Here is a 26110-nt window from a genome sequence, read left to right as displayed (position 1 = left end):
TTGATCCCGGGGTGGACGGGTTAGGCTTTTATTTTTACGATACGCCTATCCAAACTGCCGTCCGTGGCGGCCTGCGCTCCCTCATTGTCCCTCTCCCCCACGATCAAACAGTGATCGCCTTCTATAGTCATTTTTTTGTATGTAGTTCGGGACGCTCTGGACGCCGTTTGATTTCCAATTAACTTCACAGCATAAAATGCGAGATCGGCGCACTGCGGGAGATAAACCGTCCGTCCCTACCGCCTCGTTTGAGGTAAACGCACTTGGACGGTGCCTCAGCTTAGCCCAGGCCCGGTTTTGACGGTGGCGGCTAGCGGCTCGTTGGTCGTACGTCAACTGCGTACGAGCTGTCCGGTTGGCGCACGATCCTATCGCACACTAACTGCGGTTCCTGTGCCCGGTGAGTATGTTTGTGTGCGTCATGAGCTGCAAATTGTTGCGTCGCAACAAGAACTGTCGGCTGAAGCAGAAGCCAATGCCCGAGGTAGCAACAGAAGAGAAGAGAGACAAACACTGATCAGCAAACGCTTTCCAAGGCACCAACAGTCAAATTTTGGATAGTCATGAAGCGTTGCTTTTAGGCAGTACTGTTTAAAGTTCCTGTGCAAGCTGCAGCGATCGTAGAGCGGTACAAATAAGCGAGGGTTACTTGTATGCTTCCCCGGCAAAACACGCACACAAAAAAGAACACCCTCCCGTCCAAAGCAAATGCTAAACAAATTGTGCTTCCGTCACCTGTCTTGTGTAAGTGAATGTTCTTAAAGTGCGTTTACTCGCTCAAAAGAATGCAACAATCGGTCCCCCCGAATTGAAACCTTCCACTGGGACGTCGTTTTGGAAACCGGCCACGCTTGACCCAATGACAAAACCACACAACAGGTAGGCAAGGAAGCAACTGCCCAAAAATTAACCACCAAAATAGACGGTTCCATTACACTGCGACCAGCGCCCGGGGCAGGAGCTGTACGCGGCGCACTAATTGTGCGGTCGTGCGTGCGCGGAAGCATAAATTAATGCTCTCGTTAAGCCTACGCTGCCACCGCGCGCAGAGTGTCATAATGTTTGTACGGGACGACAGGCGCACACATTTCCGTCCATCGGTGGCATTCTGTGAGCGGCGGCAGCGAAGGGACAGAGCAACCGGCAAGAATAGGAAGGCGAGGATAAATTAATCTAGACTACCTTCCCTTTCTACACCATCCCGGACCGACGAAGAGACGGCGATGATGACAGGGCAAGTGATCAAGCAGCAGCACCCCTTACGAAATGTAACCTTCTCTCGCAAGAGGGTGCACAAGCAACCCTGGGAACACGCGCCCGAGGCCCGAGGGAAGCAGAAAGGAGAAAGAATAGAATACTTTTGTTATTGTTATCAACCGTTTTAATTCAATCATAATAAAAGAGCTCCTTGCCCGGGACACCCCCCGATCAGTCCTCAGATGCCGTAGATGCTATCGTGGTGCCGGAGTGCGCGGGTAAGAACGCGAGCGACGCAAACGAGCAAGGTAGAATCGTTCTAACCGTCGCCCTTCGCCGAATGCTTCACCGTGTACCGAGCCCCATGCTTCATAAAAGATGCGAGAGCACGCCGATCGGCCCGTTTACGTGCCCTTCCACCCGGGTTTGGACGCGGTCGGGTGGGTTCGTTCGCCCCGGGGAAAGGGATGGAAAAGGGCAGATATTATATTCAAATTAAATTACATTTTCCGGACATTTTTGTGTACGCGAGTGTATCGCTCGGCACTCTGCTCCGCCGGTGGCATCGCGATCTACGCCCGGGATTTGGGCATGAATGAAGTATCACTCGCTGGCGGGTAAGATATGTAAATTGTGGTTTGCCCGAACGGCTGCAGCAACATCACAGCCGATCGTATCGGCCATCGCAGGCGAAGGAAAGAACGCTCAGGAAGTGAGGAGTGCTTGGCGTGGGGCTTCGGGATGGGTGACGAATCGGATGTTCTGTGACTGTGTTTACACAAACCTCCCCTTTGGGCCGGCCGTCGCCCATACCCCGAACGCATTAAGTGAGAGATCACGCGATGAGACACGCCGGAGACAACTGTTCGGACATAAATGGAGCTCCCCGCGGTGGTGGTGATGATGCTCTCGGTGAAGTAGGCAACCATATTTAAGCGTATTGTTTTTTTCTTGGTCTTCTTTTTTTGCGACATTACGTACTACAGTGCGAAGATTACCCGGCTTGTGCCGGTGACACATTAGCCAAGGTGTCGCGATTTGATCCGCAGCGTGGGACATCGCATGGGAGAAGAAACAGTTGTACACTGTACGGGGGGAGACGGGGAGACGTGCCGGGTGAGTTATGATGTGTGAATACTACGCGTTATAACGAGCGGAAACGACGATCTCACCCGACCGCAGCTGAATCTTGACAGCAGATAGCCGCGCGCAGTTTCTAATGGCGCGATCGACGGCCATTGGCCCATGCATGCCACGCACGACTCGCCCGTGTACTCGCACGGCAACGTTTTATGAATGAATCTTTATGATGATCTCGCATATGTTTCCGCGCACGCTTCCATCGCCACCCGCTGATGGATTTGTTCGCGTCGTGCCGGGACACCACAGCCGTTGGGGCAGAGGCTGCGTTTATCGATCACGCTTGTTTCGTCAATTTGTCGAATTTCTCAAAACGCTACTCGATCTTTCTTTTTTACGAGCTATGCTCTTAAATTAACACCCCACTTTTTGACGGATCAATCGATCCGTCGAGGGCGATCGTTTCGATCGATACCCGCGCGTGATGTTGTGCCGAGCATAGTGTGTCATTTTGGGACGACAGCGAAGGTGTTTCATGTTTTCTAAACATCACATTAATTCGACACCTTCAGTGCCGATACCGAAGGGGTTTTAGTGTTATCCCCGAACGAGGATCTTCAAACATGACTATCGCTCTCACCGCGCACACACGCGCACAAGTAGTCTGGGTCAAACGGCATCGTTGGGAGGCTAAGCGAAAGTTTGGATAAGATGGCGCACCGTTCACTGTCGTTGGTGTGTCACTGACCCCTTCCAAACGCAGGGGAGGATGGAACGTTAGGGTGTAAAGACAATCCAAAGCTGATCAAGAATTCCAGAAGCACTTCAACGCGGTTCACCATTCTCGATTCCCTCGATTTGGTTCGCTTCAGGTTCGCTATTTTCCTGATTTGTAATTCATAGGGTCCCGTGAGCGCAGTTAGGCGGGGAACCTTCCTTCCGCGGTCGGTCGTAACAATAACAATTGTCGAAAAGTGTGAAATCACCGAATGAGAATTGGAAGGTGTAACAGCACAACAACAAGAACAGAAGGGTTCGGGAAAAAAGCGAGCATAACCTTTTCAATTGCGTCTTTTCGTCTGCTCCCTAACGAAGCCTTGTGTGACCAACCGTCCAAAAAAACTAAACCCGGGTGTTTGAGAAAATATTCCGTCACTCGTCGGTCCTTCCAGAAGACTGGCGCGACTGGCTGGCCGGTGTGAGAATTATGTGTGGCAATCTCATTAATGTAAAAATTCTCACGATCTGTTTTTTTTTTTTTGTTGAGAGGGAGCTGCCGGGAATCATAACATTACACATTTCGTCTGAATGGTCTCTTGTTGCATAGAACGATCCGATTAAGTGCGTAAACATTCTCATTCCGGTCCGGTCAAGTGCCCGATTGCTTGGACTGCCGCTTTGCGAGAGTCTGGTTCGATCTACCCAGCCAACGGTCTATCGAGTACCGTAGAAATCAAATGTCTGTTGTGTCTGATGACTCCTGGGCTGACGCGTCCTCAACCTTTTTCGAAACAGTTCATGACACTTCGATGCTTCAAGTTTCATCTGATTAACTAATTCTTTTTTATTCTTTTCTACTTTCAGAAATCGTTCACACTTATCCTACAAGCTTTAGATATGTACAACGAGTCATATTCAAGTAAGTGTTACGAGAAGAAGAAAAAACTCACCGATATTAAAATGATTCGAGCTAGTTGGTCCTCAATCTGCATTTTTTTTGTGCACCGTTTCTACCGAGACGTTTTTGTTTTTTTGTTTTGCAATTAATTGTTGTTGTTCCACCAGTGGTAAAACAACGATCGATGGCATGAAGGTGATAACTGGTTAACCAGAACTTTACACATGTGTGAAACAGCACACCAGCCTCGACAGACCTTGGGAATTGACCGAAGCGAGTGTCCATCGTTGGCTAAAGTGATGTGCTACCGTGTACCCATATGGGCTCCTTCGGCATGAAGCCTTCCCCAGTAGCGCAACACTAACAGACACTGCGTCAGACGTTAACTCAAAATTAGCATAACGATCTTTCACTTTTGTTTGTTGGCTTTTTTATTTTTTACTTGCAACACTCTCCCTTCCCGTCACTACTTGCTACTTGATCGACACCAGGTCGCGGACAAAAAAATCTCACAGTTTAACAATTTGTAGCGGCCCATGTTTAGCAAGGATCGTGCCAAGTCTTTCGCTCACTGCTACACATGTGCTGTGAGTTCTGACGCTTCGGTGTCGATCTGCAAGAAGAAAAAAGTAAATGGTGTAAACCATCCTACCGTTGCTGCTCCGCTTTCTTTTATTGAACATCTCGGTAAAACAAAACGATGCTTCTTTCTTGCACATGCTTGCAAACCACCAACAGTGCTAATTAACAAATGAAGCAGTTTTCTTTTGCTGTCGCCTTTGTGACCCCTCGCCCTGAGACCTTCAACCGGTACTAACCTTTGTTTGTTTTGCAGTTTCGGAGCGGCTCATAGACGAAACATCATTTTCCGGCGTTATTCTACCGTCGCACGATTGGAATACATTAGATCACATAGGCAAGAGCGCACGAATAACGTACCGGTAAGTTACGCGGAAGAAAAGTCCAATTTGTGAACCTCGCCTACTAACCAATTGCTCTACTTTCCCCTCGAATTTTGCAGTGTACGTGTGCAGTGCGCTGATAACTATTACAACACGACCTGTACGACGTTTTGTCGGCCCCGAAACGATCAGTTCGGGCACTATACCTGCGGCAAGCAGGGCAACAAAGTGTGTATGCCTGGCTGGCAGGGAGCTAACTGTGAGAAAGGTGAGTACCGCTGACAGCTAATTCTACAACTTCTTCCGAGGAAAATCTTCAAACTGGTAACACTGAAAAGATAACGCAGGGCAGCGAAGTGCCGCACCTGAACAACGCACAGAAGCAAACGACAACGCTCAATGTGAAAGGTCAATTTATGTAACTGATCGTGAAGGATGGTCCGTGATCATTTAATATATTGCTAGGCTTTCCTTTCGAAGCTGTATAACAGACTCGTTGCAATTAGACTAATGGACCGAGAGGAACCAAACCAAGCCCGGGAACTAACTTACACCAAAAACAAACAAAAAATCCGAGACACACATAACACATCGCTCCAACCAAAACAGTTACCAACGTCTGCGCCAATGTACCCAACGATGGTGAAAATTCGATCTCGAGTTTGGTTTTAGTTGTGTGCTTTCCGAATTTTATTTCGCTCATTTACTGCACTATCTTATCCGATCGCTGACCGATGGGCTTTTGTTTGTTTCAACATGGATCGGTCTTTCAGCTTGTCAATCTGGTTGGTAGTAGTTTTTTTCTCTTACCTCGCAGTGTTTTACATTGTTTTTTTTTTACTTTCATTTTCCTCTGTTATCGCTTCGCTGCCCAAACGGTTCCAAAAAAAACCCTCACTCGCCGTTCCATTTTCACGTACCAGATACGTTTGAGGTTTTTCCTTTCACTCGTTACGTTTTATTTCCCCCCTTGATGTATGGCTTGCCCGTAAGCTTCCATTAAGCGCTCGACACTTACATTTTCTTTACCGATTATGCCACCTTTCAGCAATCTGCAAGCCGGGATGTGACCAAATACACGGCAAATGTGACCAACCGGGCGAGTGCGAGTAAGTACCATCCTGTTTGTTTTATTGACTCCGATTTTGTATTTGTAGCCGTATTTCGTTGTAAAGATGTTAGCTCCATTTTTTCTGTATGCGATTAAACGGCAACATGTCTTTCCCTCCCGAAACATACCGAATACATTCCAGTAAATCGATTTAGATCACGTTTCGATTGCAAAATGTTTCATTTGATTAGTTCGAATAGTTGCTAGTAAAGTCCGCCTCCTCACTGCGTCGTCTCTGCTCGATTCCATCGTTTGCAAACATCGGGCACGACCCTTCGCAGTCGACGAACTTGTACCGTACAGTGGGAAAAACGTACCACCACACCCAAAGTCGAAAGAATGCACTGACAGCGAAGCAGAAGGGTAGGTCCGAAAACCGAAACAGAGCCTCCCCAAAACACTCGAACCAATCATCGGTCATGCTCGCACTGCACATTGGGCTCCCTGGGCGAAAAATAGCCAATACCGAACCATGCTCCCATCGGGACACACGATCGGCGAGACGCCGCGTGCAGATCCTAAGTAGAACAAAGTAGGCTCCGGCGAAATGGCGATCGTGTCGGGCGGCCCGCGTGAGCTGCCTGCGCAGCCAATGGACGCGTCCGATCGTCCCGGGGAGCGAATCCTAGGCTCGAGAAGCAGCCCGTGGAATGGGCCGGTCAGTTGTCTGCTCCCTGTGCAAAAAAACGAGGGCACGGAAAACAAAAAGCTTGGTCGTGATCACACCGTGAATTGTTTAAATCCTCCGTGAAGAAGCCGGGCGAAGGCGGTCGGACGGAGGGACGCTGTTTTCTCAAACGAACACACGGAACGGCTTGTAAGCATTATGCCTCAAACGCCCCCGGTACCCCTCCTAATTAGCTCTTTCTTCTATTTTATTACAAGCGAGCAACGATTTGTTTGACCCGTTCTCAATCATCAACCCCTTTGCTGGTGCTTGTTGGCAGCAGCGTTGCTAAATGTACAAACAAACAAACAAACAGCAACATACATACACACACAACCGTTTTGTGCACCGTACGCGGGGGATGCCCGCTTTGCATATTTACATTTTTCGATCTAAATTCGCACAGTTTAAAAACAAATACTACATCCTACTTACACGACGAGCACAAAACGAGCGCGTACGCGGCCCGTAGTTCTCTTGCCGCAACTGCCATTCGTTACCATCGGCGCTGTACCGGTCTTTTGATCGTGTCCCGGTGTCCTCGGCTCTCGTCGAATCTTTCGAAATTACCCACCCCGGCCACTGCACAATCGATTGTGCAGTCTCCTTTGTCTGTTGGCATGCGAGAAAAGCGCGGATGATCACCACCATCATGCACAGAGCAGAATCCTCATGAATCGATCGGCTCACGGAAGGGGTTGTAAATTGTCGAAACGGCAAACAAATGATCGTCGCGATCGAACCTATCCCGTGGGTTTGTTCTTTTTTTCCTGTGTGAGTGTATCGTGTAGCAGGATTTCGGTTTCAGTGTGAATATTGAAAATGCCGCGATTCCTTTACTCATGCACTGCGAACAAAACGCGCCAAGCTGTAAACCCACGATCCCCAGCTCTTTACTCACTCACCACGCAAGAGACTTGGGTGGCGAAGGAGAGGAACGTACCTGCTCGGTAGCGGGTGGCACAGAAACATAAATTACATGCAATAGAGCTGCAGTAAATATTTTACACGGTACAAATAGGTGGGTGCCAACGGTGGGCGACTGTAGCGCGCTAAATAAGTAGCAGCAAGTACACACACACCCTCCAGTGGATAGGTGGAAGATGGTTCGTCTTGTTGCTGGCTAATAAAACACGTTGTACACGGTAGCACAGCTTGCTTTAGACACACACGTACGCACGTGTAAATAAATGCTGAGAGAAAAATTGAACAACACGTTCGCGTTCCGCCGCACGGTTGGCTAATTTATCCTAGCCCGATGAAACAATAGAATTGTCGAAGCAATTGCATCCGCTTTGTGGCCCCTTCGGGAAGGGACTGCACAAGAACGGGAGCGGGAGTTTACTACCCGCAGTCGAAAAGAATGCTAGAGCCAACTATCCTCCCGTTGATTATCGCGACGGTGGGTACAGCTTCCCATTCCTGCTTTAAAATGAGTCTCCTTTGCTTTTTCTCCCTTTCTCCCTCTCTCATCTACCGGTTAAAGCACCGGAAAATCGATGCAATTATGCTATTACACCTTAGCGCCTTTGGCAGTAAAGGAAAGTGATCGTTCCATTTTGGAACTCATTTGCGACCGCATGCAATCGAGGGTGTTGATGGTGTTTAAAGTCTGTCCCACCGACTCTCATGCCAGAAACGTAGAAAACTGACCATATCCATATATACACACTTACCCAAGCGCCATCGCCAGTGCACTGCGGCAGAATTCGTTGCAGTTGCAGTTTTCCGGAGAGAGACGAGAAAATAAAACACTCCTCCTTGTCCCTCACTCTTTTTTGCCATAATCAATTAAGCCGCACTTGCTCACCCGACTCAGTCCCTAATTGACGGCGAGCTGTCAACCCCCAGCCCGACTGGGACAGACTTAATTTAGCCCGTGTCCATCCCCGGCAGCGTAAACCGCACTCGCTGCCAAATGAGCGCAAAACCCGCCCGGCGGCAACCATCAACGTGATTATCGCGCGCGCGCACACACAAAACTGACAACACAAAAGCCCACCGACCCGAACGACCACGCCACTGCAGGGATGGGAAGGTAGGCAGCTCGCAGTCGACGAGCTTTTCACTAGATCACTATCAGTGGAGATCCCATAGAGGGGACCAGCGTAGACTTTTCTGCAGCCGGGAGAGTCTTAGTCGAGTGTTCCCGATGGCCATCCGATCCAGATTCCCATTTCATAATTATCGCACCGGATCGCACTACTCTCAGATATGGGGGTTGATGGAATGGAAGCGAGGCTACTTGGGCTGCTCGGTAACTAGCCCGGTGGTCTTGCTAGCCCAGCTCTGCCCGACGGCCGTACATCCATCAGCCATAGTCCGAGGGTTCGCTGTTAGCTTACCTTTTACGTCATAATTAATTAATTTAATGAATTGAAATTTGAACCATCTAACGTACGAGAATCGCGTGTTTTCTGGTAGGGTGACGCACCGGAATGCGTCACGCGGGATGGACAAGCTGCCCCACCATTTCACATTCCTCCTCCACTAAGTGGGCTAGAGCGCGAGGAACTGCTCGCCGTCACTATGGCGTGCGAATACTTCGCTCGATCGAGCTACTGTCAAGCGCAAGATCGATAATCGAATCCAAAGCATACAAAGTGAAAGAAAGAGAGAGAGAGTCACCAACTCGAGTCACCGTTTTGGATCAGACCCTTGCCGCGGGTTTGCTGGCGATCAAATCTGGCACGTCACTTAAGGTCCTGCATCTACTAACTATTTAGCGATACACAACGGCCCACACAGTGGAGAGCTGTTTGATAACTTTCACACCGCTTCTCACGGCTCGCGGTATCAATTTTCTTCTGGATCCATAAATCTGTCACCGCTGCTGGTGGAACTTTTCGCCACCTCCCGAGTCCGGAGCGGGCACAATCAAATCGATCACACTTTTCTACCAGTGCTAGTGGTGAGTACGCACTATCTTGATGTGCAACAGGGCTAACTATCGCCAAAAAAGGACTCTCCGCCGCACTGAAATGACGGTGCCCTGGAACGGTTATACGAACCATTCTCATCTAGCGGCTGTCCTAGTCCTTGTGAGCACTTTGGAGGCTGACGGGGGAAACTAAAAGAGCAAAAACACAACAAAACGCTAGTGCATTCCACATGCCACAGTTTTCGTGTTTGCAGTTCATTCCCATCCCTGCAAAAAGGGGCTGCACGGGGGATTCACAGTCCTTCTGCAAACTGTTTCGTGCGAATTGCGTCCATTCGCGAGGAGCGCGATCGCGATTACTTTCGCACCGCGTTTCAAACCCCGCGAGAATCGCGCCATCCTTGCGTCCCTCATTTCGACCAACCCGGTCACGGCGATGTGTAGGCAGACAACGGCGAACAGCAACAAAACAACACTCCAAACGGTTGTTTAATCATGTTCATAATGTTCCCCGTTTACAACACGCCGGCCGCCCGCACGTAGGTGTCTCGAGCTAGTGGTGGCAATTACTTTCGGTCTTAGGGAAGGTTTTCACCAGGCCCGCACGTCGATCGTTGGCGAGCCGCGAAATGAACGCTTAATTATTCACGCCAGAAGCAAACCCGCGAACGGTACCGGTTGCGAGGGCGCGCGCGCTCGCGACCCGTTGCGATTCGTGCAACGGAATCCTTTCGCTCACTCGCATCGCGTGACACTGTCTCCTGCCTCACATGCGAGATCCCTGTTCGATTGTGATCCTTCGTGCCGCGTTTGCATCGGTTCGCACTAAAGCCAGCGCGGAAGAGCCCCAGCGCGATCGCGGAAAGTCGGGCGCATTTTTTAAAACCTCCCCTCCCACGTACCAACCCCGATGTGTCCCTCCTTTCGGTAGCATAATAATAAATACATTAAAGATAAGACAGTAGCGATATGAGCGTCCGGGCGCTGCATTCATTAATATTAAGACGACTCGGCGCTCGGTACTGTCGTTCGATTTTTTTCGTGTTACTGTCTCGAGCACCTTCTTCGGCCACTTTTTGCCTTTGCTGAAGACCTTTGCGATCGGGTCGCAGCAACCTTTTCCCTCTTACTTCAACACTGGTTTAATGTTGTACCACATGTAAGCAATCCCGCGGACAAATGAAACATCAACCGTCGAGTAACCCTTTACGTGCAACCCCCTTTTTTTTCTTCACAACTTCTTTCGGCTAGCAGTAGCTGCAAGGTAGAGTCATCGCTCTCTGTAGCAATTCGAGCGCTCGATCGCGCACCCAGCCTCACAGCTAAAGCCATTGACAATCGATATGGCAAAATAATAGAAACATAGAGTGTGGCTGCGACGCGTTTCCTTCCCCAGTTGCCATGTCACGCGCAACGCGTTTGCTGCACGAGCGACAGCAAAATATATTGCGAATATAGAATTAATTGAATTATCTGCACCTCGCCATCTGCCCATGGCTGCGAACCGTACTAGTCGGTTGAAGCAAGTGTATGCTGCAAACTGGGAGCTTTGGGAAATTCAGCACAACAAAGCCTTCGAACGGCTGCCAATGCTTCCCAACGTTTACAAGGAAGCGAGGCCGGTTGCCGGTCCTCCTCGCTCTACCGTTTGCTTTTCCGTAATAATTGATCGCAGCCGGGATCATGCAAGGCGAACGCAAGAAAAATGTTGCTGTCTTTCCGCATCCTTGCTACCAACACGAAGACTTCCGTCTCACTAGACCTTCCGATTGGCAACTGGGTTAGCGTTTTCTTTGCAACTTTTCAAAGCTTTCCAAAGCGACCAACTGGTGTACAATCACGAGCGCGAAAAGGAACTGGATTCAGCCTCCCCGCGAGCCCCGCTTTAAAACTCCTCCCAAACGAACTCCGCGGTTGAAAACGTACAGAGAGTACAAATATAAACATATCATTACTTATTATTAGCTGCCTTTTGCCTTGGATGGGATCCGTTTTTATTTTGTTTTTATTCAACGGAACACCTTCACACCTTCACCGGCCCTTTGGCAACAGCTCGCCGCAACATGATTGCCGATGGTTCTTGGCTTACCCTACGGCCAGCTTGCTGGTCGGGACGGCTTAATGGCTATACGTGTTACTTTTGCACTTTTCCTCACATACTGGCGAATGGCTACAAAATTGCAACCGCAAAGGGGGCGCAGGGTTCATCAGCAGCCGCCACCAGGCAGTATCCCCACAGGAGCAGCAGGTTGCGAGATAGATGGGTCTAATTATCAGCCCAGCTCTACCGATCACTGGCAGACGTTGGCGGTGGGTGATGAAAAATCGAACACAAACCAAAGGCAGCACAAACAACCCGTCAGTGCGCGTACTTTAAATGTATGCAAATGGAGTTGGTTATTTATTTCGTTTTTTTTTCGACTGATGGCGCTTCCGCCAAAGAGAGGAAACTAGCAAATTAACTTTATTCAATTCACTTGCAGAACTTGGAAGTTTTTGATGATGTTGACGTCGTGAATGTAAGCAAAGTGTAAAGTACATGTGTTTACGGTGTGATTGGGGTTTGCTTTTGCTGACAAATTTCTATCCAAATCCAAAGCCATTTCGGGCGGTTCGTGAAGAAACATTCCTTATCGCTCTTATGGCATTAACCATTGTCGCACAGTTATTACCATAGGGTGGAAGCGAAAGCACCTGGTGTAAGCCCTCCAGAGGCCGCATATTCATTATGCTCCGCATCTTCCGCCCGGGCGCAACGGGTCCGGTGAGGAGCACCGCGAAAAGACTTATGATGAATGATGGGGGTTAAGAGAAGCGAAAAAACGTAAATAAATCTTTCGCGATCGAGGCAAAGAAATATCTACACAAGTAACAAAACAGGAATGAACACAACAGAGCAGCAACCGCACACAAAAAAACCTGCCCCATAACGCGAATGTGCGCGACAGTTGGCCGTGAGAAGACACCGAGACGCATGAGCCTTGGAGATTTTTTTGTTTTCTTCAGGTGAATAGTCATCCCTTAGGCTCCGTGATCATTGGCTTGTTTCTATGTTTATTTTTTGCTGCAAAGAGACGCAAAACAAGCGAACCATGGACATTGTACCTTAGCTATGGATCTAGAAATTTATCATCAATTTTTATTGAAAAATAATTGGTATCTTGTACGGCGGTGGCCAGCGTACATGATTTCTTCTTGTCCCTTCTTCAGCTAGTTCCTTTTCTGTTTTGACCTGGCGGGTTCGTCATCTGTTTTCCGACAACAACCCCCAGTTGCCAAGCGCAACGGCCAGCAAAGCGAGAAACAAAGAAAGGGATAGATTAAGTTACATACTATACATCATAGATCGTTTCATCGATCGAACGTTCGCCACAGACATAGCACAGTGGATGCGTTTTACGATGCATTGGGAGACGCAGCACGAATGAAGCATAATTATCCCATCAGAAGCAACGTTGCTGTGTACCAATTTGGCGAACCGAGTAATAAAGCGGAGACCGAATCCAAAACCAAAAGACTAGATTCTTTGCTCTCCACTCCCCACGCCTGCTACCTCTTGTACATTCGCCTTTGCGCTTTCTTTCCGGGCAACGGGCCATTTCGCCGGACCGGATCGATCAGTTCTAATGAAGCGTGATGAAATGTTTAACCCCATTTTCGGTGTGATATCGCCATTTCTGGGCGGCACCGGGAGCGTGACGGAACTGAATAGAACCGCGGCCGATCGATTGTGCGCCAGATCGATCCCCGGCCAAACTCACGGACGAACCGAATTCGCTCCAAGCCCATAAAACAAAGCTGATAATGAAGCATAATCTACTGTACAGAATTGATGAACTGGAATTGTGTTATGTACCTTCGCTCACGCCAATGCCTCTATGTGTGTGTGCTGTGCATGGTGGATGTGGGCCAAATACTCCTCTAAGCTACTACATACACATGCATACCCCGACATGGCTGATGCCACTTAACAGAAGGAAGCCAAGCCAAAATCCATAGGTGCTATGCTGCTTGGCGCGCATTCAACGAAATTTTGCTTCACCACCAAAAGCACTCCAACAATAACAAAAAAAGCAACACGCACACATACCGATGCAGCCGTCATAATGATGTTGAAGGTCTTCCTCCGCACCGGCGAGGAAGGAAGTGAGAAAATTGGAACTTTTCGACGCTCCGAAAACTTACGAGTAACTAATTGAAAATTAATAGTAAATTACGTCGAAATAATCAAATCTATTAGAACGAGACGGAGCAACACAGGCGTACACTTGCGTAGACTGCTCAGCAACGTTGTAGCCTATTGACCAGCAACATCGTCTCGTTCATTCATTCCCGCCGTGCGGGCTTTTCAACTGAACAGGACGGAACGCTTCGATGCTGCGAAGGGCAAACCGGCTTCGAATCCCAAATCCCCGCGCACGCACACAAGTACAACACGAAAGGAAGAGGATAACAAAAAAAAACAGGTTCTTTTAGTCCAAAGTGCGCAAAGTGTCTAAGCCATCCGTCCTTTGCCCTACGTTCCGTCGCCCTCCGATTCCGCGCTGCAGTCGAAGCGAACCTAGAATGGAACGAGCGAGCAGTTCGATGGGAGAGAATAATCAAAGCGAAGCAGCATCAAACAAAACGATAATGACCCTAACGAATACGCGCTCGAATGCTCCCGTCCACCTCCACCCCCTCACACCATGGTACGCAGATTCACGCGTATCGGGGACGCTGATGGCGAGCGTACTTTGGGCTCGATTGACGATGGGACACGCCTGACGCGCATGGATTTTTTTTTCTTTCTATTCCTGCGCATTCAGGTTGGGGTGAAAGGGTGAGAAAGATCTTAAGCTATTAGAATCGTGAGCTCGAAAGAAACATTTCTCAGCTTCTTGTAACAAAGCGTGTTATTTCCAAAGGCTTCGGAAATCCATTCCGACAGTAGCGCTACGGTGTAGGGAAGAACAACAAACACATTTTAATGAGCCGTTCTCAGTATCAGCTTGAGCAGTTAGAATTGTTGGGCTGCCGTGTAGCTCCCGCTGCTGCACGTAACTGAATCATCACACTCAGGTGAATGCAGTGACATGTTCTATGCAAATCATAACACCTCGAACACCCCTGGTGCATCACATCCCGGAAGACGGAACGGAATTCTAAAGAAAGGACAATTAAAATTGTTACAAGGGCGCGCTGCATCTCGCTCTCTTGCTCGATCGAAAGCCCAAGTATCTTAGAAGCTGCTCACGAAACAAACGTTCCAGCAGCCAGCCAAACAGCACGGAATGCAAATCCGTGCCCTGCGTGCCTGCTCGGCAGATTCACTACGGGGTCACGAACGGGGTCTAAGCACAGTTTCGTGGCTTCATTTCCAGCGAACAGCGACGGAACATTTGCTCACCCCGACCTTACCCCGATCGACAGATCGGCGCTCACGGTGTCTTATGCGCAGCACAGGCTATCAATCGATCTGGCAAGCATTCGCAGGTTCCAGCATTTCACCCAATGTTAGGGTTTGTTGTTTGGCCTGTTTTGCCTCGAAACGATCACTCGCGAGGGAGCATCATTTATCACCGACTCCGACTCTCCGGCTGATGATGCGCACTGGCGATCTGTGTGCGGGGCTGTTAAATGCTGGGACAGTGTCCAAGCTTTTTTTCGGATTCTCGTCTTCAGCTATCGGCATGAAACAAAGGCCTTTTTGTATGGGACGAAACAAAAACAGACTTAGAACAGCCATGGAATTCCAGCCTTGGGATTTCCATCGTCCTTCGCGGTTGACGAAGTAATGACTAGGGCTCGAAAGTACGCCGTTTCGGGACATGACGAACAGAGGCTTTCAGAATAGATATAATGACATTTCATAAACTATGGATTGTGTTGCTTTCGTCATTGAGTTGCTTTTCTACACCATCAATTTATTGTGAATTATTTACTAGTGAGCTTTTATTTCGAACAGTATGTAAAATTCGATTTTATGGTTCTGAAGTAAGCAGAAGCTCATTACGCTATCGAGCGATCGTTCTAACGCCTCTTCTCGTGAGCACCTCTCGCTGACCCTGGATGCACACTTCACCTGCACGAAGATGCACACATCCTTGGTCGAACTGCACCGAACCGCGCGATTCGACTGCTAGCCCCAGCCAATAAGTCACCCAAAGTGTTAAATGGGAAAACAGATAAAATAATTAACTCCCCAGGCCATTGCTTTCGCGAGGGCTTCCTCCACACCACTAGCAGCCGATCGCGTTTAACGGGGCCGGAAAATGAGCGTTTCACGAAAACACGATACACCACACTCGTACGCCGAAATGCATTTACCCGAACGTACCGTTCCTCCCGTGGTAACAGATTCTGTTACAAGATTGCCTATTTGGTGTTTCTTTTAATTAATTGCGTGATTTTAATTGAGTTCCGCGTGTGTGCAGCACTGCGCGCACTTTCCGGGGGCCGAGGGTTGGACCGGCTTTCCGTGTGTTCGTTCGATCGGGCAACAAGCTGCGATTGCAGCGAGCAGATGGACGGAAGCTAACCGTGCCGATTTCGTGTTGGGGACCGTTTGTTTTTTTTTTTTGTCTGTTTTCCTCCTGCACTTCCAGCACGGAAAAGAAACACAGCGAACCCGTACCACAAAATAGCTAACGTGGCGACACACCGCAAAAACATGCGCGGTACCCAACGAGCACAAACCGATTCCCGGTGCTGGTGTCTCGCCGCGAAATCGAAATGGCAAATGCCGCCCAATCCGAACAGGGCGTCCGATTCGAATTTGCGGGCAGCGAGGGCAGCAAAGATTCACGCGGACAAATGAATAATGGGTTCAAGATCGGACGAAGCGCTAAAGGGAAGAGAAGGTTCCGTCCGCCCGGGATTGCCATGTTTTCGAATTCAATTAAAACGACGTTACCATTCGTAAGCTGGGAACACGGTGTTGCTCCACCCCGCTCGGTGAAACCTTCTCAAAAGACTTTGTACGATCCAACAACATACCAGGAAAAGGAGGATCAATACTGAAACCCCGCACGTTTGGCCCCACGCGATGCTTCCCGCGTTCGGAATGGTAAAACGGTTATGCTGCAACCATACTCCACGGTCAATCCGGTAGCACTCGCGCGTCTCCTGTGGCTATTTAAATTGTTCAATTAATTAAGATTCTATACGTATAATGTTGTTCTTGTTAGAAACCACCCCTCGTAAGCCTCGTCCCGGCTTCCCTTGGCCGAAACAAACACGCTGGCTTCTGTTCGGTGTTGTTTTGTTATTGTTTCAATCCGCCGTTGCGCGTTCACCTACCACAGCCTCACGCAGCCCCACAGGGTTGTTACAAATCGTTTCGCTACGATTTAGGAACCGGCAGGGTTTATTTTTCACACCACGATCGACGGGACGATCGACTTTCCACTGTACGGTTTGGTAGCCGAGTGGCCTAACCGAGAATGGTGAGCTATAAATTTGCTGCCTAGGATCCTCAACTAATCGCACGTCTGGAGGGGGGTTCTGCTGCTTGTTTCGTCCGCGAAGAGTGCTCCGGGTCAAAGTTGATCGGGCAATACGCTACATGTCCTGGAAAATGAGAATCGTGTTCTGCGTCCTAGACGAAGACGGGGACTCGCACAGATCTACAACCTCATCTGCTGCAGCAGCGACAGCCAACTACAGCAGCGTACCGGAGCATATCAATCGATCGATGGTTGAATGTTGTTGGCCAAAATTAAAAGTTCAAACGTTCAAACAGCGAAAACATTGGGAGGATGTAGTGTAATTCCAACGATACCCAGGCGTAGGGTTTTGAAGACTCTCGGAATAGCTGCTACAATACACCCAGAGGTTGATTGGAAAACGCTCATCCGACCTTCGACTGCAGAAAACATCAAACTACGCCACAGGACAATCTAGCCAGGGCTAGGCTACGAACCGTTTCGGAAATCACGCGACGTGTCATCCGGCAGCCGCCCGGCCAACTCGCTGGCACGACCAACCCGTGCAGACGTTATCGAGCGAACAACTCGTACGGCGTACGGAAGAGCAGCGGACCTCTAATCTAACCTACTTCGAGTAGCCTCCTGCGTGTTTTCTTTCTTCCGCGTAAAGGCTCCAAACGCCTCTACTACTGACTCCCTGACAATGCCCATCGGTTTCGGTGCGATTCTACAGATTGACCGTGGGATGCTGTAGACTTTGTTTTTTTTTTTTTTTTTTTGGTTTGGTTGTTTGCTCACTGTGTGCTCTCTTCTCCGAGCGATAGCTGGCCTCGTTGGCGAATAAAGAAGCATTTACATAATAAGACAAGGTTCAACAATTTATAAGACCACAAAAACATCGCACCATCGTCTTCGTCGCGTCCACCATTACACCACCCCGTCTGGTTTGGTCTGTCCCCGTTCCTGGTGGGCCTTGGCCATGTTGAGCTGCTCCGTTGCACGGAAGAAGCGAAGTTTGGCGCTGTTTATCGGTGCGATGGATCGACTTTCGCCGTGTACTACGGCCCCGGCGGTTACGAGACCGATCTCCGATGACCCCTCCGGGCGACCCCGAACAGTGATGGTGGTGGAGGCCAATCCCAGGCAACAAACTGCAAACAATAATTTCTGCCACAGATTCCATTTCAGGCGAGGAAGCGATCGAATTATCGCAGTGTCGGAAGAAGGTTCCCTTCCTTATGGTCTATTGCGGTGCCAGGTTTGCTCGATTTTCGTCTAGCTGCAACGTCCCATCCGGTTGCTCTTTTTCGCTTCTTCCATGCTTACTGTTGGGCCGTCTCGTGCCACCCAGTTATCATTATAAATTTTGCTTTCCCATCGGCCCAGCGCTGTTTGCCATTACTGTCGACCATTTTGCTATTGCCCGATGGAAGCTATTGCGCGGAACAGAACATTTTAGCGCTTAGAGATTGGATGATTATGATAAAGAGAGAGAAAAAAAACTCGCGGCCATCGTGGCTGTTTTTGCCCAAGCCCTCAGCCAAAGCGCAGACAAAGCAAAGGCTAAGCGTTCGGTTTGGCGCGATATTATCGTCCAAATTGAGATGTCCGCGCAAGCGACTTCAACGACAGTGCGGGAATAATTAACAAACAACGAAACCGACGAACAAAAAAACAACAAACTTCCACTAAACGGTAGATCCAATACATGCAGCTGCACGTACTGGTAGATTGCAGTGCAAAAAGGTGATGCGAGTTCTGCAGAGGCAGGAACAACCATCGAACGGGTTGCCCCCGGTAAGGCTATCTGGATCTTCTCCCGCGACCCGGTGGGACTGAGACCTACCGACAGTGTACCGTTTGCTCTATGTATCTCATTATATCTATCTCCCGTATCGCGATCGGAGTATACGGGACGATTGACAGTCGACTAAATATTTGCGCTAAATTCTTCACCCGGTGGAGCTTGCCATACTCACCCCCGTTGTCACCAACACCGATGGGTTGCACACCATTCCTTCGTGTTGTTAGTTTTTTTTTAACTCTCTCACACATTCCATCGGTCGCCCCGCGAGAAACAAGATTGTGTGGGCGACTGTGAAATCTTGACCGAAAGGAAACTTAAGGAAAAAAAACAGTATAGAGTCTCATCATTCTCCCTTCCACCCATGGTTTTGGTTTGTGTGCAGCGTATTGACGTTTATTTTTGAAACAAAAGTCGAAACTCAAACAAGCGAACAAACTTACAAACACCCCGCAATGGACCCCATCAGGGGTGACGCGAGTAACGGCGAGAGGCGCTGCTGCTGCACCAACCGGCGCGAGTAAAGATGACGGCGATCGTATACCCCCGGCCGGCCCAGTATGGGAAAAGTCGAGCGATCGAGCCTGATCGTCGCCGCTTTGCATTTGAGGTGGCGAGATGACCGGGCTTGGGGCAGGGTCTTTTTTACTTACCATTATTCACCCGCGCCGCCACTGTCATTGTTTACATCGGTTAAACATTTGTTTTGAGCATTATTCGTCGCTGCCCCGGAGCGCGGCTGGTACGTCATCGTTCGGCACTGTGCGGAAATGTGTCAATAAAGCGAACGAGAAGCCAGCCTCAGATGGAACCGAAACCGCAGAGGGAACCTCTCCGATGCACCTGATGATGAGCTGCTTTCGTGGAAGAAATGAGAAACGCAAATAAGATGAACAGCAGCAGCAGCAGCATCAGCAGCAACATAGCACAGAAGGGAGGGAAGATGAAAGAGCAGCAATAGGAGAAAGCTGTATTGATGCAGTTTTCCTCCTTTGTAAATGACCCCACAACCGCCTGCCGACGTCCACCAGCCGTGTGAAACAATAATTCGATTAGGCCACTTAAACGAGCACTTAAACGGAATGTGGTTTGTTTTTTTCTTCCACACATGCGCGTGTGTGTTCGCGGCTTTTGTTTTGCTTCCCGAAAGCGTTCAAATTATCATAGCCCAAGAGCCTGCAAGCGCACCCCTACTGGTGGACCGATCAGGGTCGCAAGATTACGTCCCACAAAACACGGCAAAACATTGGACAGGATAACGCTTCCCGCAAAACCCGTTGCGCAGCGAAGGTGTACTGCCAATTGCTCGATCCCCCCCCCCTTAATCCTCGCAAACCGTACCCTACAAAATGTCAAACGAAATAAATGCCCTCAAGTGCGGCAATAAATAATACCTAATGAAATATCAATAACACAACAATAACAATAACCCTCCCTTTTCCGAAGGGACGCGCACACGGATCAGCAATAAATAAAAGCGACGAACCCGCGGCTCTGCATACGCGGTTGTCGCGATTTGTGCCAACCAGCCAGCCTACACAACGCCGCCAGCTTGTTGGGTGTTCGGCGATCATGTATGCTTCATGTCGCCCGATGTAGCTGTTTCGTTCGCCCCGGTTTTGCACCACCACCAGAAGAAGAAGAGCCTTTAGATTTCGACGCCCGCAAATGCAGCGAACGGCAATTGTGGTGATCATACACCGATACGACTTCCCATCTCGGGCCAATTTCGTTCCGAGGGCCCCGTTCAGCCGAGATTAACCGTACGGCAATAGAGGACAATAACCACCCGCTTAACTGCCCCATGGTTAAACTCCTCACCTTTGCAGGAGAATCCGCTCGTTTGCCGCAGCACAACCGGACGCGGTGGGTGAGATTTTGCAACCAAACGTCACACTTTGAATGCACTTCTTTGCCCACCTTCCGCTCCTTAAACACACTGGCTGGGAAACAACATTGATCATTCCGGGAAGTCCCTGCCCTGGAAGCATACGCGAACGCGAGGGACGTATGAGCTATTATTGTCACCCGGCAGGGACCGAAACAAGTTATGGTCTGCACCCCCCTCACACCCCCCTTCATTTCTTCCCGCGGCCAATGAAAGTGAGAGGAAGCAGTGGAGGGAACAGCGTCACACAGCGAAACACATGCCCGCACAACAAGGTCGGAAAGCAGACCGATGCGGACGACCCGAACGGGTCCGTGATTGACATTTCGCACCGCGTTTCACCCATTTTCGCCTGCCGGCAAATGGTCGTTTAGTGTGCGGTGCAGGCGCTCCGACCGGGTGGGCGTGTGAGCGAGCCGGCGTGTGTTATGCTACCACCCCGCCCTGCTGGCCCAACTTGCCAATGCAGCATGCTGCATGATGATGCGTCTCCTGCGCACCAGACCGCGAAGGTTAAGCGGGTTCACCGAACGTGGTACCCACTTTTCGCTGCAAAAGGTTTTTATTTTGCTCGCTCTCTCTCACTCCCTCTCTCCGTTTTTTTCCCGTCTGCTCGTCTGCCACTCACTCTCACTCTTTCCTTCCACTCACTAAGTGGCCGTCCGCGGAAGTGGCGGAAAGCATGTTAAGGGAAGCCCCGAGCCATCGGAAGCCTCGCGGAAGGGGATCGGTGGTGCTGGGGATGGCCAATTACATCGGGGAACATTTTCCCACACCTGCGCATACGTACGCGCCCCGAGGCCTGAGCTGCCTTTTTTTGGAGTGAAATAAACCAAAAAAAATAAAAAAAGCTCTCGCGTTAGCCGCACCGAAACAACGAAACAAAACAAAAAGCAAAGTAAACGGCAAACCGCATCTCTCTCTCGTTCGCTTGCTGTACTCTCTCGCCTTCCTGTATCGGGTTTGACCCGCGTTGCCGAAAAAAGTAGCAACAACATCAACAGCAGCACACAAAAAAAACCACAAACCAACCAAGGAAGCTGTTTCGCTCCCGAACAGCATATACCCGCCGCCGCTCGGAAGGGCATACCACAAGCTCAATTTTTCGACGCGACTCTCGACCTGAGTGGGTTCATCAAAGGCCCAGGCCCACTCGGTGTGAGGCGGATGTGATATTTTGATGTGAATTGCCTTACGTTTTGTTCGATTCGCACAACCCCCAACCCGCCGCTCGGCACTTGAATCATCTATGCGAAGCTATGCGCTTTTTGGGTTGGTCCTTCGAAATTTTGACAGCCGTCACCGTCAAACACCAAAACTCTGCTTGTTCCCCCGAGGTAAGCTTGGCCCGGCTCAAAGCAAACGAAGCAAAATGGGGTTAGAAAGCTTTGTGCTCCCTGGTCTGGAAAAGTGTTTTGCATAATAATTTAAATAATGCTACAATGATGCTACCACACCGCCACTTTGGCACACGGGAGGTCAGTCGAAGGCGGTCGGTGACGGGGCAGCGCAAAGCGTGGAGCTTTTGAACGAGCCCAAAAAGACGCCCTACATAGCACCTGATTAAAATTGTGCAACACTGGCCAACCCTCGCTCCAGCGCTCGCTAATACTCCGGCTAACCAGCAGTTAGCACGCTTAGGCGGTTCGATTTGCCGAGTTTGGTTTCGGTGCGACCCCACATGCACAACAACACCGTAAGCTGTTCAATGCTGCATCCTCCCTGGGCTTACCCAAGAAGCCTATCGATCTTCAAACACAACCACCGTAATTTCGTGCCTTCCTTAGTGGGAAATTGTTTGATTGATAGCATTGTTATGCAACGCGCAATAAATCTTTCCTACCTATGGTGTACGATCGCGGGCAGAACAATAACCCGCTGCCTACTGTGGCGAAACGGTACCGACTCCTTGCAACCACCCGGGGGCCCGGGTGGTGGTCCCGTTTCAATTGGTGAGCCTCCGCAGTTTTGAGCGGCAGGACAATTGTAAAATAAATTCACCATTTTATCGAGTTGTCATCAGGTGGAAGGATGTCACACGTATGCACGGCTACTGAAGCAGTGCACGGGACTGCAGGACACGAGCCCGTCGGCCGATTTGCGGGTGGGTAACATTGTCCCCGCAATCTTAGACAAATATGGGAACTCTCACACAAACACATGTGCAACGACCGGGTGTGACGATGATCTCGTCCATTCTCACCCCTCGTTCGGTGCGATGCCAACTACCCCCACGAGCAGCGACGAGCAACACGTGACAATTTGCTTCACATGCCTCGACTGACGCCGAGAAAGCTCGCCAAGAAAATCGCCTGAAAGCAGAGCCCGAAGCGGAAAATTAATAATAAATAAATAAGCGCTTAATCATACATAATTGAACAAGCGGAACATTGTTTGAGCGCTTTTAATTCTGCAATAAATCTCGGCCCGCGCACATTCGCGACCGAGCGCACCTTCCAGCTGAATAGGAAGCGATCGTGCGCTTCCTCCCCACACGATCAGCGATCGCTCCCGATGTCGCGCAGTCCCAACGCCGAGACTGGCGGCGAAATGCTGGCGTGCTGGCATCACCCTTAGTGTGTCACCGTTTCCATCAAGCCGTGCATGAAGTCGCCCCTGCCTTGATGCCACCCTCTTCGTTCCACCCCAAAACCGACATGCAGATCCGAACAGACAACCGAAACAACTGACTGTGCGCCCTGTTAGATCGTGCGCGTGAGATCGCGAGCTTCACTGCGAAGCAGGAAACTAAGGAGCCGCGGGATGGCAATGGAGGAGATGCATGAACCGTGGCCCTTGTCGCCTGTCTTGTCGAAGGATGATGTAAATCGTAACGATATGTGACGTGCCCAACAACACACACACACACACACACACACACACACAGCGAACAGAGTGAACAACCGTATGTTTTTCCGGCTCTGCGTTTAGGCAACGATTTGTTGTTTGCCACCACCGTCAACCCGAGCCGAAGAACAAAACGGTTGTCTTCTAAACACAGCACACGGGTAGGCGACGGTTGGCGGATCGCTGTCGGATGTGTTGGAACGTCGTCTAGTCAATAGCATGTTGCACCTCTATATTAAGTTTCGTGCCTACCTTCGGAGGACTCGACTCCGGCTCGCGCTCCCGGCTTAAAACGTTCACAAGGAACCTAGCAAGACAACAACGAACAACAACGGACAAAAAACACCCCAAGTTGTGACTTTTCGCAACACCTTCAAAGGTTGTCCCACACACACACAGACGCTTGACGGTCGCGTCGAGGTGCTCGAAAAGTTTCGATTTCAACACATCCCATCTTTCCCCAGGGCTGTCCCTAGCGTCCTACCTCCCTCGTAAACCGAACCCGGAAAGCCGAAAGAGCCGACCCAGCGGGCTGAAAAACAAAACGCAAACAAAAAATGGGAAGCATTGTTATCTTTTCGGTCAGTCGGTCGGTCGTCGGTTCACGTTGATCGACGCACTCGCCCAGAAAGCCCACCCGGCCCCGGCTTCCCATTCCCGTGGGCACATAAATCATAAAACACCCCAAAACGCGCGCCTCCCTGCATCCGTCCGCCTTTGTCCTGTCCGCGCCGTTGGTATCATCTTACCAACACGTCTCCCCCCCCTGTCGGGTAAACTCCAAAGTGCTGAAGCATAAATGGGGAGATCCATGTTTGTAATTGATTGTCCACTGCGGGCCCGCTGAAAGTTATTTGTACTTCCATATCTCGCTCTCTTGGCTCCTTTTTTTGTTGCTGCTGTACCGTCCCTCCTTTTCTCCCTGTGGCCAACATTGTGTAACCCGACTCCACGCTCGAAGGGAGCAAAAATGCAGAGACAGTTCGGTGCGGGCCGTGCGGAAAGTGGGTATCTTTTTTGCGGGAACTTTGTGCGGTAATTGTTTTTGGAGAGACTCCCTGTCAGCGGACATAAAGCGAGCCGGCTCAATTCCGAAAACATAGCCCCGATCAACTTCGGGCACCCCGGGCAACGTTCACAGGACCCGGTAGGTTGGTTCGTGTTGATTTTACAACCGATCCTGCCCGTGGCGCCGCCTTGCGGTGTACTGCGGAAGCATCATGCCAGCGAAGAAACGGTGTGCTGGACATTTCCACTTCAACGCCCGCGCGTCACCGATCGGATGCTTTTGATCGTGCGAACCCATGTTGCCGTTGTATAATAGCGAGCCCGGGCTTTGATGTCGTAATTGGATACGTTGGCCCGATCGAGCGGGCAATCGGTGTCAGGATTCGAACGATCGGGATCGATTGGAAACAGTACCAGTACACGTTCCAACCCCATGCCCGAAGCATGTTCCCCTTGATTACTAACGATAATGTTTTGACAGAGTCGGGCCAATTCAAACGGTCGGCGGGGAAATTGTAGCCGAATTAGTTTTCCACTGTTTTGCCCTTTTGTTTTGGCATCATTTGTCTGCTTCACATTTGCGCCCGAAACGAGCCCGACAGCAACGGCAATTCATTCTCACGATAGTACAGATCCAGGAATTTGGCCCGAGATCTTGCACAATCTGATCTCGGTCCGCCGTTAGACAGAACCGAAGCAAATGCACGATCAGCACATTTTTCGAATCGTCAGACACGGGGGCACATTTGGCCCGAACGCCCAAGGAATGAAGCACGAAGGCCCGACCGACCAATGACACAAGGATGCCTCATTTAAATACATATCCTCCTTCGCGACACGGTTTGCCGGTTTGCTAAATCGTAAATGCGCCTCCGGAATTGTCCTGCTCGATCGCTCTCTTGGGCGTTATTAATTAACGTGCACGGGCACGCCAAAAGCACCGCCGGAATTTCGACAGCGCAGCGGAAAAAACGGAACCGAAACTCGCCACAAAAAAGGGGAGGCGGGGGGTGGCATATTCAAATACCTTAACCTGGACCGGCAACTGGCGCGGTACTGGATACCTCGCTTTCGAAGGTGGACATTTTATTTGCCTCCAACAGAAATATAGAAGAAGGAGAGAAAACGCTACAGGCACTTCCCAGCAGCACCGGGTTCGCCGCCTTGCCGATAGATTCGTTTGAGTCATTCGTTTGACCCTCGTTAAGCCAAGACTAAATGGTTGCTTGAGGGGAGGGAGAAAACGAAACGTTAAAACACCGAAATCCGTTCCGCATGCCCCGGCAAAAGATGGTAGCGGTGGGATCATCTCGGTTTAGTTTGTGTATTATTTTTCCTGCTCTTTTTCGGTTCGTCCTCGGCGCGATTTTTGTCTCCTCAGTTCGGTGGACTGGGCTGTTCGGTGCTTCCTGCGCACCGTCATCGCTGTGATTTGGGCCTGTGTTTGTGACTGCATCTGTGTGTGTGTATCTGTGTGAGTGTTTGTTAAAGAGCGCTGTTCCGTCCAACATCAAACAAAACACTTCTTTGCTTTATGAAGCGCGGTCCGCGGTGTTAGATTTTGGGGTTTGGTGTGTATAGGTCTTCCCGCGAGCCGGCCCCGCGGGGCTGGAACGAGAAAACAAACAGAAGCATAGCACTTCCACTCCTGCCGCCTGCACAAACATCGGTATCCAGCGAGTCGCGCGAGCGCTGCCT

General features: G+C 50.0%; 1 protein-coding gene across 1 annotated transcript in view; it reads left to right on the top strand.

Moving 5' to 3' along the window:
- The window catches only part of LOC120907470 (protein serrate), a 102805-nt gene that overhangs the window by 45146 nt on the left and 31549 nt on the right, over nt 1-26110 (top strand). Inside the window, exons 4-7 of the mRNA XM_040319074.1 lie at nt 3862-3916; nt 4731-4836; nt 4917-5065; nt 5846-5906. Of these exons, the coding sequence (XP_040175008.1) occupies nt 3862-3916; nt 4731-4836; nt 4917-5065; nt 5846-5906 (371 nt within the window). The remainder of the gene's footprint in view (nt 1-3861; nt 3917-4730; nt 4837-4916; nt 5066-5845; nt 5907-26110) is intronic.

The sequence above is a fragment of the Anopheles arabiensis genome, chromosome 2 (assembly GCF_016920715.1).
Source record: "Anopheles arabiensis isolate DONGOLA chromosome 2, AaraD3, whole genome shotgun sequence".
Lineage (NCBI taxonomy): Eukaryota > Metazoa > Arthropoda > Insecta > Diptera > Culicidae > Anopheles > Anopheles arabiensis.
The sequence above is the reverse complement of the archived record's forward strand: the minus strand, read 5'-3'. Positions and strand labels throughout refer to the sequence as shown.